A 19,728-nucleotide genomic window follows, 5' to 3' on the forward strand; every position below is an offset into this window, starting at 1 on the left:
TATTGTGCAGAACAAAAAGAAGCACAGAGGAGGAAAAAACAACTTGAAGAAAGATGTAAACTGGAAGAAAGTATTGGGAATGCTGCATTGACATGGAACAATGACATATTACCCAACTGGGATACAATGTAAGATTTCACATATTGCTTAAGTTTACAGACTTAATACAACTTTTTTGCTAAAGTATAGTCTTTGCTTGTATGTTAAACTGCACTAATACACATTTTTGGTACTTTGCGCATGAGAAAGCATGAAGGGGGGATTTACTGCTCAGTTTCTTAACAAAGTTTTTAAAAAGCGAATAGATGTCAAGTACCCCTCAAAAGTTGGATTTTTCATTTTCTTTGTATTTATTGTGGGTTGGGTTTTGATACTTGGTATATGTAAGCTTTATTTTTGGCTATTTTTCATCTTTCCTTCCAGCCTTTGTATTCTGTGCATCAGCAAGCTTTCTTATGAAATCTGATCAATAAACCACTATTCTAAATGTGATCTGACTGCCTTGTGTGGTGCCAATATTTGTGGTACTGATATGATATACCGTTTGCCATGTGTTTCCTGCATGGTCCAGTGTAGTTTTCCCTATGTTAACCTAATTGTGCACGTTGTAGGTCGCATTTTCTTTTGCACACGTTAGTGTATAAACAGAACCTGCGTATATTTTCGTGTTCTGTTCTTTTCCTGGGATATAGTCTGAACACCACAGACAGGGTCAAGCAACAATGCATGTTATTCTCTTTGATCAGGCACTTGCACCTAGACATAACATGAGAATGCGTTTGCTTCTTGTGAGCACACATCTTGTCATATAGCTGAGCACGGGAGTTTTGAGAAGCGACTGAGCGAGGGTTCAGAGACCAGATTGCTACGTCACATGAGATGTGGAACATCCATCTGTGTATGCTAAGGTACGGGATCCGCCACTAATCCCAGCGATCTTTGATATAGAATCGTCTAGGTTCAGTAGAAGGGAGGGGAGTTTAGGATATTCTGTCTTATAACATGACAGGGCTTTTTATAATGTATGGTTTATTGACCAGGCTAGCAGTATTTTTAGTATGCATTTGTTTTCTAATTATAAAATGAATACTGCATTTAAGGACACAATAGTTTGATTAAATATTCTAAACTTCCTTTGTGTCTCTTGTTTATCTTATTGTGGTACGAGTGAGAGAGCGAAAGGGTGTTTCCTGTTACCATGATCCCTGAGAGGATTGAGAGTGTTGTGTTCTGGGGTGCTAATTCACTTGTTTCCCTGGTAAAGTTAGGAGGGCAAGTGAGTCGCTATAGCTAGTCTGACCCGGGCTCATAGATACTGTGATACTGAGGTGGTATGATCACTCAGTCCCTACATGCTGATGGTCTGTGATCCCAAGCATAGTTCTGTTCCTGAGCAGAATCCCTGCAACATAGCGCCACCAACGTTTTGGTCAGGTACTTACTTACGGGAACCCTGAGTAGTGCTTGTGCTTGTCCACAATACCCTTGCCCCTTTCATCAGAGATGTCCATGATGTTAGGGATTTGTCCTCCACAGTTTTTAGGGAACATCTAGTTCTGTTGGTTATTCAAGCATGAATATTAAAAGGTTTTAAACCCTGTTTGTTCTACGCTTTGAATCCATTACAAATTAGTTATGGCGCAACCCATTGCTATTGCTGTTAACTGCTACTCAGCGGTAACTCAACATTTAACACAGCATGGTGTCCCTGCAGCAGGTGCTCATGTGATTTTTGTTGTAGAAGCAGGTGAAGCATTCCGCTTTGAAGTTTTTTATTCCTGGGTCACATTTCCAGCTGTGAAGTCCAATGATAATACTTTTCATGAATACACAACGCCCCAGGCACCTGCTGCATATCTCCCATATGCACTTGTTGAAATTCCTCTTAACTATCTGGGAGCACCAGACTTGGTTTAATAAGTCCCTTCCCTATGTGCCTGGTACTGTTCGAATGGGCCCCCCTAAGTTACAAAGGGCCCACGTGGCCGGCACTTGCGGGTTATACCCCGTATTCTGATTTAGGTAATTTGAATTTGGTACAAACTTGTGCTTGTATAGTGTTCTTGTCATCCTATATAGACTTCTTACTCAATATATTTTATGTACTTTGCTAGCTGGTCCGGGTAGAAATGGCCTTCAAGCTCAGTTGCCTGCAGCCCCTGTCATTATACCTGTACTTATTCATTCAGTTATGGGCAAAAGGCCCACTATTGGTGAATAGATCCCGTTTGATTGCCCAAAACAATTATCAAGTTCAAGCTCTGTTTCCCCTTACGGGACCCACAAGACAAGCACAGAATTCTCACCTTGTGCTTACACACTGGGCTGGTTCCCACTCTAGTGGACTGTAATACCTCGGGGGCTATTTTTGCCACAGTCTACACTTTGTCATGGCACTCCCTTGATGGCCGTTCTACTGAACGTCTTCAAACAAATACAGGATGAACATTCAGTAGGTCCTGCCTTAGATTTGGGGATGAAACTTGTGGGTAATTTTCCTGTTGTCTCTAAAATTATTCTTTCTAATGTTAAAGGTGAAGCAGCATCTTTGGCTATACGCAAACAACTTGTGGCGGTAGCGGACCGTGAACTTAAGTTGCCTGTCATAATTGCTAATGTATTTACGTCTTTAGGACGTAATAGTATGGGGACCAGACCTTCAGTATCACCACTTGGCAAGCCTAGCTCTGGCAAGGATGCCCTAACCGCGAGTTTACCCCCCAAAAATTGGATAAATCTAAACAGCAACAACAGAAAGGTAAACAGCGTAGAGGTTCCCCACCTCCTGAGCCCTCTGAAAGACTGTATGATTTTCGTGATCACAATAAAATCAAAACCTCTGAGATATCAGATTCTTGATCTATGTTCTCCCCGTTCCTTTCAGGACTCGTCTGACCAATAAAATAGTACAACAGAGGAGCGCGATCTAACTGCAAACCAGAACAGTACGTGAAACCAACAAGGGAGACAACACTCTTTGATGTGAAGATCAAGAAGGAGGACAGGCCTGCTCCATACAAACCTCTAGTTGGGATAAGGATTCTCCTCATGTTAGTCCTATTCGATCCACACCTCGGGTACAACCACAATATCCTATTAAACTGGATGCTAGAGCACCCATTGAAGAAATTCTTTCCCAACTGGAGTACCAGAGAGTCATTGAACCTGGTGTGTCTCAAATTAATCTTCTTTTTTTCCATGTTCTGATACTGAATTATTCCTGTCACATTGCCTTAGACTATAGACATTTGAATAGTCCTACATGCACATTTGCAGTGCAAAATGCACTTAGTACAGCTCTTATTCATAATATAGTCTGTAAAAAATGCAAAACCGCTTTGGATATTTCCAATTTTTCTGTCACAATTTGGCTCCCGAGAGCAGTGACTGGTCTGGCTTTAGTGCCTAAGGCTTTTAAATGCGCTATTAACAATTTGATATGGGCTATAAGAACAGCCCAGGAGTTTTTGCGGCACAAATTGTGCCAATTCTTCTTGAAATTGACCCTGATGCACTGTCCTACATAGATGATATCTACCTGATGGGTAATGAATTAAACACCCATCTAGCGAGAGTGGATTGCATAATATTGCAATTTGCCGCACTTGGCTGCAAGTTTACCTTTATAAATCGAACATAGCTTTTTTGAGTGTCCTTTTCATAGGATTTTAACTTACCCATGAGGGAAGTCTTGCCCCTCACTTTCTGGCCAAATGTGCACAATAGCAGCCTCCGAATACAGTTAAGAAATTAAATCCCTTCGGGGATTTTTGAATTTTGCAGAACATAATGCGCAACGTATGAAACCACTTTATGCCTTATTACTCTGAGTTTTCCGCTGCCTACTGGACATTGGAACATACTGAAACACTCATATCCGACTTACTTACGCCACTTACATACACATGTCAATACCACAAATTCAGTCATCCGCATTTTGCTGAATTGCAATTGGATTTGCAAATAATGAAGGTGAACCAGTACCAATAGCGTATTTATATTCCACTGCAGAACTGCTTTTTGCTTCTACTGAAACCATACTTACTACTGTGCAGATGGCCATCCTTAACCTCTTCAATGCCCGTGACGAGCTGGTCTCGTCATGGGCCGCGGTTGCGCTGTGCCCATGACAAGACCAGCTCGTCATAAACCCCGCCCGCTAATGAAACGGCTGGCACAGGGCGGGGAAAGGGGCGGGCACTGAAGGGGTTAAAGAACGGCCACTTGATCAGGGAAAACGCATTATTGTTTCTCCAGTGCCAGTCTTAGAGGCTGTCACCAAAGCTAGCCTTCCTAATTCAAAAGCCCTCTATCCTTGTTGTTTACAGTGTGCTAAGTCCTTAACAGCTGGGGATGTAGACTTTGTCTTTGACCCTTACAAACATAAGAATTCTTTAAATATTGCCTTCTTCATTCCTGCCTCTTGATCAATATAAGACTGTCATTTATACTGATGGTTCAGCACAACCTGTTATAGGTTCTAAGCAGCAATATTCTGCTGCATGGTTATTGGTACTATATTGGATGATGTTTCACCCCCAAACAACTCACATACAGTCTCTGAGACTGCACTGCACAGTTGACTATACTTAAGGCTTTACTTCTTGCACTTGAAAATATAGATCCTAAATTCCCTACACTTGTTGTGTGATTCGTATTATTGTGTGCAATTTTTTAATGATAATTTACATTTTTGTCCACAAAATGAAGTCCGAGATTCCAAGGGTAGCACAATCGAGCATAAACTGCTTTGAGATAAAGTGGCGTATCTTAAGAATAGGTTGCCACAAACTCATGTTAAAGTCATCGTCATGTGGGAGCACATGCTGTAGGGAATTCTCTTGATGAAGCAGCCAAATCTGCAGTAGCCACACTTAAAATTGCAGCGGTAAAACACTCTAAAAGTCGTATCGACAATGACATTTTGGCTGCTGTGAATGCGTTCAAGAACAGCACCCCTTTACCGAAGGGCTTTCATTCTAAGTATTCTGATCATTTAAAAGGACGGAATATTCCTTTTTATCACTATTTCAGGTGTTGGCGATCATGTGATACCCAATACAGATGGCAATCATGATCTGATTGTAGCCTCGCATGAATGTGTAGCGTCCACTCACACTGGAGTGGCTGCCACTATTTTGCTCTTACAGCGACGTTATTGGTGGCAGGGTTTATACCAGCAACTAGAAAATATTTTCTGTTGTAAAATCTGACAACAGATAGTTCTACTGTGTCTTGTCCACTGCAAACACATCCTTTAATTTCTAATGAACCTTTTGGCTGCATTTACCTGGATCGTTGTTGTCCATTGATTTGAAATACTTTATTTAAATTTATCCTAGTTTGCAGTTGATTCTTGCTCCCGATTCCTCTGTGTTTAGCCACAGCGCTCTGCTGTGGCTTGCGCCGTTATTAATGACTTACAAGTCTTTATCAGGACTTATGCCTTCTGTGCATTCCATTCGGACCAAGGTCCGGCTATCGCATCTAAAGCGAACTGTGATTCAATGAAGTCCATGGGTGTACAAGTGCATTATTCGTCACCATATAGGTCTAAGGGCAATTCTGTTGTGGAAAGAATGAAGCTGACCTAAAACAGTCCTTAATGGCAAGGGTATTTAGGTACAGGACGTCGTTGGTTGAACCATCTCTATGGGGTTCAACAAGCATTAAATCTCCCCAAACGATCTCTGGGTGGGTTGACCCCGTACAAAGTGCTTTTTGCCATCAAGATGTATGTTCCAGACCTTGACGTTCCAGACATTGTGATGGCAGCCTTAGCCTTTGATGTAGATACCCATTGTGCTGTCTTACAGGACCCACAAAAGTTCAGTGAGACTCAATCTCACAGATACTTGCCTGCATCTCTCTCTTTTAATACTAAAGATCCACTTCTAGCTTCTGGCTGGCTTCCGCGAGTTAGGGATCTCGTTCGAGAATAGGTGGCAGTCACAGAGGAATTCGACCCCAGGTACCATGCTCCTGTTTAAGTTCTTAGCATCCAAGGTATATAAACTGTGATTTTGTCACCACTTTCAGGATACAAAGACAAACGCTTTGTCTCCTTTGAACATGTCAAACTACACCATGTTGCTGATTCTCCATAGTATACTGCGAACTGTGCATACCCTTCCAAAAAACTTTCCTTTACAGCCCGTGACCACCACCGATGCTGTTTCTCGCCTGCTGGGGAGGGGGAAGGCTGAGACCTCCGCTGAACATTTCACCTACACTATCTACTATTATGTCTTCTACAACTGATGTAATTTATACAGTCCCAGTCTTTTGGCAAATCCTTTTGCATTCTTCTAGCCATACTGCTAAGTCACAGCATCCTGTTTTCCAACTGAGTACCTCAGAGTACTATATAGATCAGGATGAGTTTTCTTCTGACAGTTCCTCTGTGTTGTATCCGCCTCCAGCACAGATTTTTTTTTTATAGTTCTTTTTTTTAATGAAACAAGCATCGATTCATACAAACAATACAGAGGACACCATAAATGAAATTAAACAATAACGACATGTAGAAGATAAGGATTACATTACAGCAAAAGAAGGGAACATCATGGGGAAGGGGGGTGGGTTATACGGTTCAAGGCACTCAGGTGGTATACACATTTCACCCCGATAACTATTCCAAGGGCTCCAGATGCGTACCCACTTTTTAGGGCAACCCCTAGCGACATATGCCGTCTTCTCCCTGAACATACACCAATCGAGATCTCTCTCCCAGGCCTCTAGCGTAGGCGGTTTAGCCGCTCCCCACAATTGAGCGATGTTTCTTTTCGCTATCATGAATCCCAGGGTGGCCCATTGTGTCTGGTGAGTGTTAAGGTCTGTGGGTTCCCAAATGTTGAGGAGGCAGCGTCTCGTCTCTGGCAAAAGACGGGTATGTAATACTGTAAATATTGTCTTGTGTACTTTGTGCCAAAAATCACTAACAAACTTGCATTCCAAAATGATTTGTAAGAAGGTTCCCAGCTGGCCGCACCCTCTCCTGCAGTCCCCTTTATCAGTTACTCCCATATGGACTAAGCGTGGCCGTGCGATGTACACACTGTGGAGGATTAGAAGTTGTACCAGTCTAAGTCGTGCCAGTGTGGCGACTACTCTGGGAGACAACACTGCTACCTGCCAGTCTTCATCATCAATCTCAATCCCGTCTCCCGTCCATTTCTCCCTTAAAATCTGAAGGGGATCGGTCATATTATTTATTATTTTTTATATATTAGGGAAGTCGTCTTTTAAGGAAGGTGGCTATCCAGGATTCTGTCCTCCAAGGGTGAGGCCTTAGGAAGGGTCGTGCCTGCCAGTAGGAGCGTTCAAAGTGAATGTAGGATTTGGGCATAGTGGAAATAAACCGTATCTGCTAGTTCATATTCTATCTGGAGTGTGCTGAAGGATTTAACTCCCCCCTTCCCGCCCAGAGGTCCTTGATTTGTGTAATGCCGATGAGGTCCCATCTGTCGAAACCTATTGTTCTCCATAGACTGCCCAGCGATTCAGAGTCCCAAAGGGGGGTTGCCAATGTTGTATTTACGTCCCCACCCGAGAGAGTTGGTTGCATCATGCCAAACCCGAGCCAAGTGTCTGGTGGGACCAGTCAAGATGTATCTGTTGGGATACAAATAGAGCACCCTGTTATAGTCCAGCACAGATTTTTGTTTTTATTTCAAGGTTAGAACGCACTCATCTAGTCCTGCCTTGGATTTATGTCTGGATCATACTCTCCTTGGTTTTTCTGTTCATGTGGATTTGATTTGTTGCTATTTTTTTCTTGTTAATTAATGGCCATTACCTTCTGGAATGTTCTGCTACAGAACTGGTCGACTGGGTGTTGGCCCCTCATTCTTCATCGTATAAACTGAAAAGAGGCTTGTCCCGCGTCAACATTTTAGCCATTCCAGTGACCAATGGAATTGTTTGGGATAAGGTTCCTTTCGACATATTCGGCCCTACAGAGATCCTGCAGATTCCATATGTGCTCAAAGTTTCTGTGGGTGATGTAATAGTAACAGAGTTTTCATTCGGGTGATTGAGATGTTGACACTGTAAATTCTATGCTTTCTGAACTAGAGTATTATGCTGTTTTTGAATCAGAGGATCTATATCTTAATTCAGCTAATTATGACGATATGTCCTGTTATGATCATTGTGAACATTATTTTCTACACAGAGCCAGTGGAGAGCGTCCCCATTTTAATTAAACACAATGGAAACATTGTCCAACTCCCCCACAAGGGAGTTCTAGAAAGCAAAAACACAAATTCATGTAATTTACGCAATATGACACTTCAGACCCTGGGTCATATTCTATCAAAGTAGTTCCAACCCCATCAAAAAAATATATGCTAAGCTCATATATACAACTTCGTTTGTCAACCAGTTATCCCTCAAAGTTTATGATTACTGGAGGGACAAAACCGCTTTGAAATCGATTTGGGGTACAAAGTCCTGGCAGGTTCAGGTCACGGAAACCTTATTTCGAGCCGGTTTAATTCCCACTCAGATGATTTTCTTGAATGAAATGATCCAACAGACTACTTGTCTGGGATTGGCAAAAATGAAAGAAATAAACCTCAAGCATTCCCTCTATTGCCCGGTTCGATAATTGGCAAAATTTGACAACTACACTGAAGACCAATTAAATAGTATGGTGCAGAATGGTACATTTAATTTTTCATTTGCGAGTCCTAGCGGGTGAGTGTTGTGGCCAGTGGACACAAATGAATGTCACACTCGTTTTCTTAATTCCACACCTGGATTTAAATCAAGCAGAGCTGATCCCAGATAGTCACAGTCGACACATTGTTATTATTACCACCTATTCAATGGGAAAGTTATGTCAGCAATGGTTGGATCATACCACACGGTTTGCAGTTAAACACCACTTTCGCTCCTGTCCGAAGACATTCATTTATCAGTTTTTCTTTTGGGTCCCAAATCCCAATGTTCTAAAAGATTTATATATGTCAATTATTATGAAATTTGTCCAAGATAGAAGCTGCTGCGTGTTTAAGAGAAATTGACCATTCAACTTTTGACCATTCAACTATTGTTGATAATAGTAATAATACATTGTCATCTCGTATTTACAATTTAAACAATATTGTGTCGTCTGTTATGGATATTGTGCAGAATGACATGTCAATGTTTTCATGGGCAAAGTCAGCTTATATCTATTATGCAGTTTAGCTGGACGCTTCAAACACTCAAATTATGTTAACCTCCCTTTGCATATTGTTGTGAATGTACTAATAAGGACATTTTTATTACTGGAAAAGAATACCACTGTACTGTTAGACATTCACTTGTTTGTAAACAGGTTAAAATTCCTGGCTCGTGTAACACTTCAGTGCCTAATTTATCTTGTTATTTGAAAGGAATCATGGTTCCCGCAATTCTCCCTTTCATTACAGTACTCTCTAATAGGAGTTATCTTAGCAGTCAAGACTGTTGCGTAGTGCGGGCTGGAGTCCCATTTATTTTTTCCATTTCCCAGTTAGTCACTGGTTGCAACAATGTCTTGTTTCCTCCTCCTCATGTGATTGTAGATAGCTCATTGTAGCATTCCATTCCAATTTTGAAGGCAGATTTCAGCATCCTAAGCAGACTCAAAGCATTATTGTTCCAACAAGAAGTAGCTCTTACATCTGCTCTGAGACCTTCAAATTGCAGGCGGCTAGAACTTCTAGTGCGATGCAGCCAATTTCGTATAATTAGTGCATCACATCTTTAATGTCTCTGGAATGGCCGGCATTGCCCACTTTTTTAAGGTTGTAGGCTTCGCCCTTGTTATTTCTTTTCAAAACAGAGCAAAAGAGTAATACTAGCTTTTTTCCACTCTATTCTAGTGTATTTGGAGAATTCCCGTTGCTGTTATTCCTCATTTGTAGTATTCTCATCCTGTTCCTGCTTCTCCGCAATGGATGCTCCTTTTGCGGGTGCTCTGGAGCTGGCAGTGCTCCAACACTACAGTGAGCATATGCTTCAGATCTTTAGAATGTTTCTACTACATGAACTGGATCTTGATTGGTCCCTGACATTTTGACCTGCCTGGCTTACCTGCATGCAACTTGTGTTGCACTGTATCTGGTGCCCCCTTGAATAGGCACTGTAAATGTGCCTGGCTCTGCAGACACCCACCACCTTGGACATTAGACTGCTAAGGAGTCACTTAGCGATCCATTTTCAGAACTGTCCATTGCGGTTGCGACTTCTTCCCAAGCGAGGTTTGAGCCGCTAGCCTGTGAGGAGACATGTGCATCGCCACATGGATTACAGGATACAGGCTTTACTAACATTGATGCAGGTTGCCTGGTAACTGTCTCAGCATCAGCCGTGAATGGACATCAGTTCTGTTTGTTGGAGCTCGTGACTTTGGCAGCTGACCAATCATCATGTGCGGAATCAGACTCCTTTATTTAGTCTTTAGCCTTTGCGATGGCGAGTGACGCAATGGATGCCTCCAGAGCACCATCATTTGATTATTTTTCCCAATTGACATTTTCTTCTATTTGTTTTTCGTAACTCTCACTTCTAAATTATGCTTTGAGTAGGTTTACCTTCTGATTACATTTAGTATTCTCTTTAGTGCTATTATCCTGACCAACGGGAAGGTGTCATGTGTTTCATGCATGGCCCATTGTAGTTTTCACTGTTAGCCTAATTGTGCACGTTGTAGGCAGCATTTTCTTTTGCACACCTTACTTTATAAACACGCTTGCTTTTGTGCCACATTGTACTTTCACATGGAACCTACATATAATTTCTTGGTCGGTTCTTTTCCTGGGACTTAGTATGCAAACCGCAGACAAGGTCAAACAACAATGCCCCTTGCTATTATGTTTGCCCATGCACTAGCACCTAGACATAATACGAGAATGCAGCTGCTGTTTATGAGCACACATCTTGTCATGGTTGGGTCTGGTAGCTCAGTGGACTAATGTGTCCACTGCAGGGGCCTTTGTTCGACCTCATGGTCACAGGTTCAAATCCTGGCAGGTCCACTCAGTCTTTCACCCATCTGAGGTCGATAAAATGAGTACCATTGAGTTGGGTAAAAATCTGTTATTCAGCCCCAAGATGCCTACGGGTGAACGTTCGCTTTACAAATACATATGTTATGTCATTTCATGTAATATAGCCAAGCTCAGGAGGTTTGAGGAGAGACTAAGCGAGGGTTCTGAGACAAGATTGCCACATCAGCTGAGATGTAGAATTTCCATATGTGTTCCGGGTCTGCTGCTAATCCCAGAGATCTTTGATATATAATCATCTAGGTTCAGTAAAGGGGATGGGGGTTTAGTATATTTTGTCTTATACATGACAGGGCTTTTTATGATATATGATTTATAGACCATGCTAGCAGTATTTTTTAATATGCATTTGTTTTTCAATTGTGGCACGAGTACTGCATTTTAGGATACGATAGGTTGAGTAATGATTCTAAACTTTCTTTGTGTCACTTGTTCCTTTTATGGTGGACGAGTATGAATGTGAGAGTGAAAGGGTGTGTCCTGTTACTGTGATCCCTGAGGGGAGCGAGAGTGTTGTGGGGTGCCAATTCACTGGCATCTCTAGCAAGGTTAGGAGGGCAAGTGATGCATTATAGCTAGTCGAACATGTGCTCATAGATACTGAGGTGGTATGACGACTCAGTCCTTAAATACCGATGGTCTATGATCCCAGGCATAGTTCTGTTCCTCAGCAGAATCCCTGCAACTCTTTTAATCAGCTGTAATGCATCCACTCCTTACATACCACTACGAGCACCTCAGGGTCCTGTTAAACATTGTGTCTTCTAGTTTGTAATGGGATAAGTATTCTTGTTATCTAGGTGAAGGAAAAATGTCCTAGCTATCGTAAAGGAAAGTTTGAATTCTATTAAGGACGCAGAGGCGAGGATTAGGCTGTTCTTTCTCCACTTTATTCATTCCAGCAGCCATCATTAATAACAACTTAACCAAACTACATTTCCCATGATGCCAAGGGGAATGGAGAGAGACAAAGTCCAACAATAGTGTCCAATCCTGAGCCAGGACCACCGATGACTTCCCCTTGAGGACGGTCTACCCTCCTCTTTCTTCGTGCGACCTCAGCATGCAAGTCTTCGAGTTATTCTTGTTTGCTGGCATCCAAACCTAAGTCAAATAAGGATAGGTTGTAAGACCGGAATATGGGACAACATGTACATCGTCAAACAGCAGTGATGTTCACAACCAGAGCAAATCAAGATAACAAACAGGTTAACCAAGAATAACCATAGAAATCTAAAAACAAGGTACTCACCACGTGTACGTAGGTGTTCTGTGAGGGATTCTAATCAGGTGGGCTAATCCTAGCCTCCGCATCCTTAATAGAATTGAAACTTTCCTTTACGATAGCTAGGAAATTTTTCATTCTATGTGAGGACCGAAGGCTTCAGATTAGGCTAGTTTAAAGTTTGTCCACCACCAGAGAGGCCAGTGATAGCACTGGCTTGAAAAAGAATCTCTTGATGGTGGATTGTGTAGACCAGTCTATGGCATTAAGGATATCCTCCAGCCGCGCCCCCAGAGAAAAAGCTTTCGATGCCATTGTACCTGGACAGAATGAGCCCCGAAATGAGAAGTGTCTCTCCCTGCTTCCTGCATAGCCCAGCGAACCCATATTGCGATCTTAGGGGAAGAAACTGCCCTGTGTGGTTTAGTAAGAGCGATAAACAATTGCCTAACACCCTGAGGGCATATGTCAACTGTTGCCACTTCATAGGCTTTAAGTGCTCTGACCAAACATAATTTGGGGACATCTGGAAAAGCGGGATAGGACACTGACTTTGAATGGCATTTGGTTCTTCTGGAAATATGAAATGTAACTCCCTCAGGATTAAAGACTTGGCCTGTGAGATCCAAGGCCCGCACATTGGAAACCCTGCGGCAGGTTATCATGTATATAGAGTTGCCAGTTTCGCTGACATTTGCTTTCTGGAGAGATACTTATTCGATGGCCAAGATCGGAACAGGTTTAAAACCTTGTTAACATCCCAAAGTGCGGAGTACTGAGGTTCCGGAGGAACGGATAGCCTGATACCTCTCAGTAGTTTACAGACTAGCGGATATTCCCCTACTGGATGACCATCGACTGGCAGATGGCCCGCCGATATTGCAGTTCGGAATGTGTTGATTGACCTGTAGGCCAAGCCCTCCTTTGCCAGGGAGGCAAAGAAATTAAGAACGGAGACAACCTAGGCCCCCATGGGATTCACCTGTTGTCGAAGACACCAACTCCCCCATCTAGATGAAGCTGAGCGGTATCTTATTAGTGCTCTCTGCCCAAGACTTCGCAAGTAGTGGGGCCGTGTCCACCGAAAGGCCTGCACCTTTCAACATTGCCTGTAACCCACCAGGCCATCAGGTGAAGACCGCCTGAGAGAAGGAGGTGATGGGGATTCCCTGGAGGATCCCTGAGGAGATCCGGAAACTGGGGTAGAAGAATTAGAAAATCCCAAGAAAGTTTCATACGAACTGGTAACCATGCTTGCGACGTCCAGATTTGGGTGATCACCACTAGATCGTCCCGCTGTCTCCTCAGCTGAGTGGACACCCTCATTATCATTGCGAAGGGGGGAAAGGCGTAACCTTGTTCCGCATTCCAGTCCTGCAGGAACGCATCCACTGCGAATGTCTGCGGGTCCAGGCGCCAACTGTAATACCTCTGCAACTGGTTATCCAGTCGGGTGGCAAAGAGGTCTATTGAGAAGGGGCCCCAAAGAGATTGAAGTTCTTGGAATACCCCCAGGTGTAGTTTCCATAGGCTGGTGTCCTCCCAATGGCAGAAACACCGTCCGCTACCTGATTGAACATTCCCGGAAGATGTTCAGCCGAAAACGAAATATGGTTGGATAGGCAGTATTCCCAGAGGTCTTGCTCCAGATTCGATAAGGCTCTGGATCTCGTCCCCCCTAGTTGATTGATATAACGTATCGGTGCCACATTTCCCATCTTGAGTAGGACGCAGCATTGGGCATTGTTCCTGGTCCAGCATTTCACTGCGAAGGACCCTGGCATCCGCTCCAAGCAATTTTTGTGAAGACCCTGCTCCGCGCCTCCAGTAAAAAAATCTCCGCACCAGGTACCCCAGCCTGAGCCGCTGGCATAGGATTCTCACTAGGTCGGGATCCGAGAATCGCCTGACCATTTCATGCCTCCTTATGGGAGATCAACCACCAAAACTCGATTCTGGCCTCCTCCGAGAGGGAGAACTGGGAGGAAGTTAGGCCATTGCAAAGGTGAGAGCATTGGAGAGGTTGAAGGGCCCTGTAGTGAAGGGGGCCTGGGAATATGGCATGTATTGATGAAAATAGGAGGCCCATCACTCTGCCTAGTTGGCGAAGAGATATCGTGAACTTGGCTAGATTTGGTCTCAGTTTGTGCCTGATTTTGGCCAGTTTGCATGAAGGAAGGCTTAGTTACCTTGACCGAGTCTACTAAGAAACCCAGGAATTGCATCCTTTGCGAAGGGTTGAGACTTGGATTTGTTGATCACAAACCCCCGGGACTCTAACAGATTTGCTGCTTGCTGTAGCTGAACGAGCAAACATCGAAGACACTGATTCATTATGAGGATATGGTCCAGGTAAATTATCAGCCGGACCCCCTCCGATCTGAGGTGCTCCACCACCGGCTTCATCACCTTGGTGAAACACTACAGAGCGGAGGATAGACCGAAAGGGAAGGATGAAAACTCGAATATCTGCGAATTCCACTGAAGCTGAATAAAACGTCTGTGAGGGGGAAAGATTGGAATCGTAAGATACGCATCCTTGAGGTCCTGGTGGACCATTCAATCCTGACTGTGGAGAAGGTCTCTGAGGAGGTGGATACCCTCCATTTTGAAGTGGCGATAGATGAGCCACTCGTTGAATTCCTTGATTTATTACTGGGCGGTAGCCCCATCACGCTCCTTCACCAAGCTGATGTCGCTGATGAAACCCGGTGGGTGTAGGATTGAGATTACAATGGCTTTCTTTTGCAACAGGTCTAAGACCTCCCTGTCTATTAGGTCCTGCTGTTCTCTCGGAAAGGAGAGGAGTCTTGGGAGAGCTAACTGGCTAGTGTACTCCAAAAAACTCAATCTGCAATCATTGCCCTGTCTGTAACACCCAGGCGTCTGAAGTTAACGAGGCCCAATTCTGGAAAAAACTTTGCAGTCTGCCCCCTATTGCCACATCTCCTCAAACTCTGAACTCTCACCTTTGCAGCGTGGGTGCGATCAGGTAGGGTAGAAATTCCCAAACTTATTGGGGTCCTGCCATTGTCCTCTAAGTGGTTCTGAAGACTTGAAGGAGGCTTGGTTGTAGGGACGGCCTGTCGATCGCCCCCCTGCCACGAACGGCTGCCCCAAAAACAGATGCTTTTTGTAGACGTTTGGCCTTTGTCAAGGGAGTTGAGCATATTAACGAATTTTCCCAACTCCCTGACAAAGGGATCTCCAAAAAGGTTGCCCTCCGCCACCGGTCCAGCCTCCGAGGTGGCCAGTTCCCCTAACCTAGGGTTAATTTTAATCAATAATGAACTGCGACATTCTGTAGAAATTTCTGCCTTTAGCATTCCCTAGGAAAATAACTGCCCTCTGAGCCCAGCTGGAGAGGGTCTCAGGGGAAATGAGCGTGCCTGAGGACTTGGCATCTTCTGCCATATCTAGAATTTTTGCTTAGGGGCCCGCCGTGTCCAGGATTTTGTCCTGGCACGCTCTCCAGGAACGATCTATGCTATTCTTAGAGTCCCTGATGAATTTGGCCAAGAACGTGGCCATCTTCGGGTCCACCTCTGGCGTGAGTGCGACTTTCTCCTCAAAAGTAGGTCTCGGGCATTTGGCTCTTAGGCAGCTCCTAACCTCCTTGTCGAGCAGTTTACGAAGCCTGGCAGCCATGTATGCTGAAACTTTAGGGGCCGGCACCCATTCCGCTGACCTTGGATGTAGTAGGTCATCCAGGTTCAACATGTCGCTGCCTGCATCGGGCTCTGTCATCTGATCTACCTTTGCCTGGCACCATGGTCTACCATCACCATCTGAGGTCTGTGGGGGGATCTCGTCCGGATTCCCCATAGGTAAACTATCTGAGTATCCTGAGAGTCCCGCCAGATCCTCTGAGGGTCGAGTAAGAGTTAAGGGGGGGTTGGGCATCTATAAAAGCCTTCTTCAGATGCTCGAACACGTCGGTATCTACACCAGCGTCCTCGGCGCGCTTTCTTTTGGGGGTATGGTGCAGAGGTGGAAGGCTGCCCTGAAGGTGGGGGGTTCTGAGCCCCGGTCTGGTCTTCCCTCGGTTAACCGGGGTTTTTGGCACTGGGCCTGAAGTTGATTGATTTTCCTCTCCAAGGGCGCTACCACCTGTGAGACCGCCTTTAGGATGGAGGAGTCCATGACTTGACCGAAATGTTCATCAATGGGCAGGTACATAACCTCCTCTTCCTCCTCCTCATAAAACTGATCACCAAAATTCTCCATAATCTTTAAGTTGAGGATTATGTGTGGACAACAGGGTATGTAGTATCATGAACCCTTAGGGTATAATACTGTTTATGCACTAAGACCTGTACTCCCTGCTTATACTGAGGGTGTTAACCTGCCTGGTCTTACCCGATGTACAGGTGTTAGGCTCCAGGCAGAGCACTCGCTGACCAGCGTCTATAACGCACGTTTAATTGTGGGTACGGTTCCCTGGCGGCGGGAGGGCCGCACAGCGCCGAGAGCCTGCCAGAAATCCAGGCGGCAGCGAAAGGAAGCGAGAGACACTCCCGCGGCTGCTTAACGAAATCAAGTGTGCTGCGCGAGCAAAGGGAGTTCAAACATTAAACACTTATCATAACGCTCGCGCCGAGGCACATTATACAACATTTAAAGTATTCACACTCGTAAACAACCAACATTTTTGTCAGAGAAACAAATCACTTTACTCGATGCTGCTGGAGCAGTGAAGAAAGAGAAGGGTAGAGCGTCCTCAAGGGGAAGTCATCGGTGGTCCTTGCTCAGGATTGGACACTATTGTTGGACTTTTTCTCTCTCCATTCCCCTTGGCATCATGGGAAATGTAGTTTGGTTATGTTAGTGATGGCTGCTAACAGACTAATCCAAAGCCAATGGTCCTGACATAGGATCACATGCAATTTCCTACATTAAACTGTGGGGTACGGCTCTGCCTGTTAAACGAACTTGCCAATATCCAAATGTAACTCCTGCTTAATGTTTTGATCAACTCCACTGATTCATTTGCAATAAGGAAAGAATGGCTGTCTGTTTCATACTCTAATTATTCATGAATACGTAAAACATTTGTCTTGTGCTGAATCTAGTGAAGTACAAAGCATCTGAGACCACAAAGTGTTCTCTTTGTTATTCCATACTGACAACTGCATTTCAACCATTTTGTAGTTTGTTGACACTGTAATCTTTAACGCACTATAGGTATTTTAGATGGTTTTCAATTTCATTAGTAGTCTAGCACAGGCATAACATCATTATTCAAAGAAAGGGTTATTTGCTTGCGTCAGTCTATAGCCCAACAGAAAAATGCAGGAAGGTGTAAAACCCTCTAAGGAAATCGTCACAGTATAATACTTCACTGACTGATTAATAAGTCTCCATGTAAACAAGAAAAACATTTTTTTTACATTCAACCATAGTATTTATATGTTAAGATTTATATATATGTATGTAATAGTCAGAGGCGATGTTGACATTTGAAAGTGGTGAGGCGTAAAAGGTAGGGATGACTTATGTAATTAGCGAGCTCAACTGACCAAAAAAGGGCTTCTCCCTGAGCATTCTGTTATTGCATTCAGATATATAATACAACAACTGACATACACCTAAAACCAGATAGGACAGTTGACTTTGTCAATGGTTATTAGCTGTTTAAGATGTGTAGCAACAATGATTTTGTTGTAAATTAATATTGTAAATGTTTCAATTGTGAAATTGAGACTGTGAATTAAATATCACTGAGGCTTGTAGAAGAGGGGTATTGTTCTACAGATGTGTGCAGTTTGTTAAATGTTTATGCCCTTTTCTCTCTACCTTCCTCTTCCATCTGCATATCTTACACCCCAATCTCTTTCTTCAGCACCCTCTTTTCACTCAACCAGTCAATCAATTAGGGATTTGTGAAGTGCACTACTCACCTCTGAGGATCCCAAGGCGCTTTGGTGGTGTTTATCAGGGAGCGCCGACTCACCTGAAAAGACAGGTCTTGAGGCTCTTCCTGAATGCTTGCAGTGTGGGGGTTCGTCTGATACTTAGGGGGAGGCCGCGATGTAGGAGAAGGCTTTCCTCCCATTCTGGCTCTCCGAATGTGAGGGATTTCGGCCAGGGCGAGGTCAGCGGAGCGGAGGTTTCTCTTGGCGGCGTGGAAGGACTTTCTTTCATTGGGGTCTGGTGTTGCGGAGGGATTTGTAAGCGTGTGTGAGCAGCTTGAAGTTTACTCTCATTTCGACGAGGAGCCAGTGGAGGTCTCATAGGTGCTGGGTGATGTGGTCTTGTCATGGGATGCGGAGGACGAATCTGGATACGAGGACCTCAGTCTTTTGAGTTGAGCTTCAGGCAGCAGCTGCTCATTCAGGATGCGACGGCCTTCATTCCTCCTTGAAACTATCTGGTGATGTCGGGTTCCTTGGTGAGGGAGAGGATGAGCTGGGTGTCATCGCTTAGGATAGTATGCGGAATCCATGTTTTTACTCTCTCCTGAATGTACTTCCTCGCCTCTCCTTCACTTCACTGCTCCCAAACATACAATGCACTCACTCGCATGCAAGTACTGCATTTTCTTTTCTTTCCCCATGTCATTATTTTGAAAACTATGTACCCCCATCACACACATTTACATACATTTCAATTGGAATGCGTGACCATTTCTGTGTGCGCTCTGCAGAGCGGCCAAGGATTGGATGGAGAAGTATTCTGAACCCATTTATGACCCACTGAATGGCACTGTGAGGAACTTACATAACCATCACCCTCTGCTCCAGAGCACTCAATTGTGTCTTGTTAAAAACACAGCTACGTATAGGCTATACAGGATTAATAAAATGCATGAAAATAATACATAAAGGTAACATCCTGGAATAAACATTTTTAATGAATGCAAGATTACGTAAAACAAGGGCAATATAAACAGGAACTAAATCGCTAACCTGCATTACCTTAACTTTTTTAAGCAAAAATGAAATGTTAACATTTACTTACCCCACTGCACCACTTTTGTGACAGTTACTGTCTGTGAGCCCTCGGTTTGGCAACTCTCGTCTATTCCATGACTTCAGACAGTGGCTCCTAGCAGGATCCCAGAGCCAACTAACCCAACCAATTCAGGCACTGCTCTCATGCTGTTTATAACATTAACCAGCATGACCGAAGCGCCAGGATTGGTTGGAGCAGACTAATCCAAGACTCCTTAGGAGACTTGGGGCCTGTGTCTGTGTTCCACCCGGCATTCTAACACAGTTTGGGTTCGAGAGATCTGAAGTGCATGTCGAGTTGGCTGTCGCAAGACAGCTGGCCAGGCGGACATGCGGGCTTCAGACTTTAGGCAGAGTCGTCCCAGCTTACAATCAGCAGGAATGGACCCGTTCTCACACTAATAAAATGATTAAGAAAAACAGTTTCATTACCATTTTATGTACATTTGCGCTCATAGCGGGGGAAAGGGCTACACTTCTCCGCCCTAAAGGAGAAGTCTCCTCTGTATAT

The 19,728-nt window shown here is 44.0% G+C and overlaps 1 protein-coding gene across 7 annotated transcripts in view; it reads left to right on the forward strand.

Annotated features, from left to right (window-relative positions):
• TBC1D14 (TBC1 domain family member 14) overlaps window positions 1-19,728 on the forward strand; it is a 767,086-nt gene that overhangs the window by 541,067 nt on the left and 206,291 nt on the right. For all 7 annotated transcript variants that reach the window (XM_085642453.1, XM_085642450.1, XM_085642454.1 and 4 more), the window contains one exon: window positions 11-128. In XM_085642453.1, the coding sequence (XP_085498579.1) occupies window positions 11-128 (118 nt within the window). The remainder of the gene's footprint in view (window positions 1-10; window positions 129-19,728) is intronic.

This window comes from Triturus cristatus, chromosome 2_2 (assembly GCF_964204655.1).
Source record: "Triturus cristatus chromosome 2_2, aTriCri1.1, whole genome shotgun sequence".
NCBI lineage: Eukaryota > Metazoa > Chordata > Amphibia > Caudata > Salamandridae > Triturus > Triturus cristatus.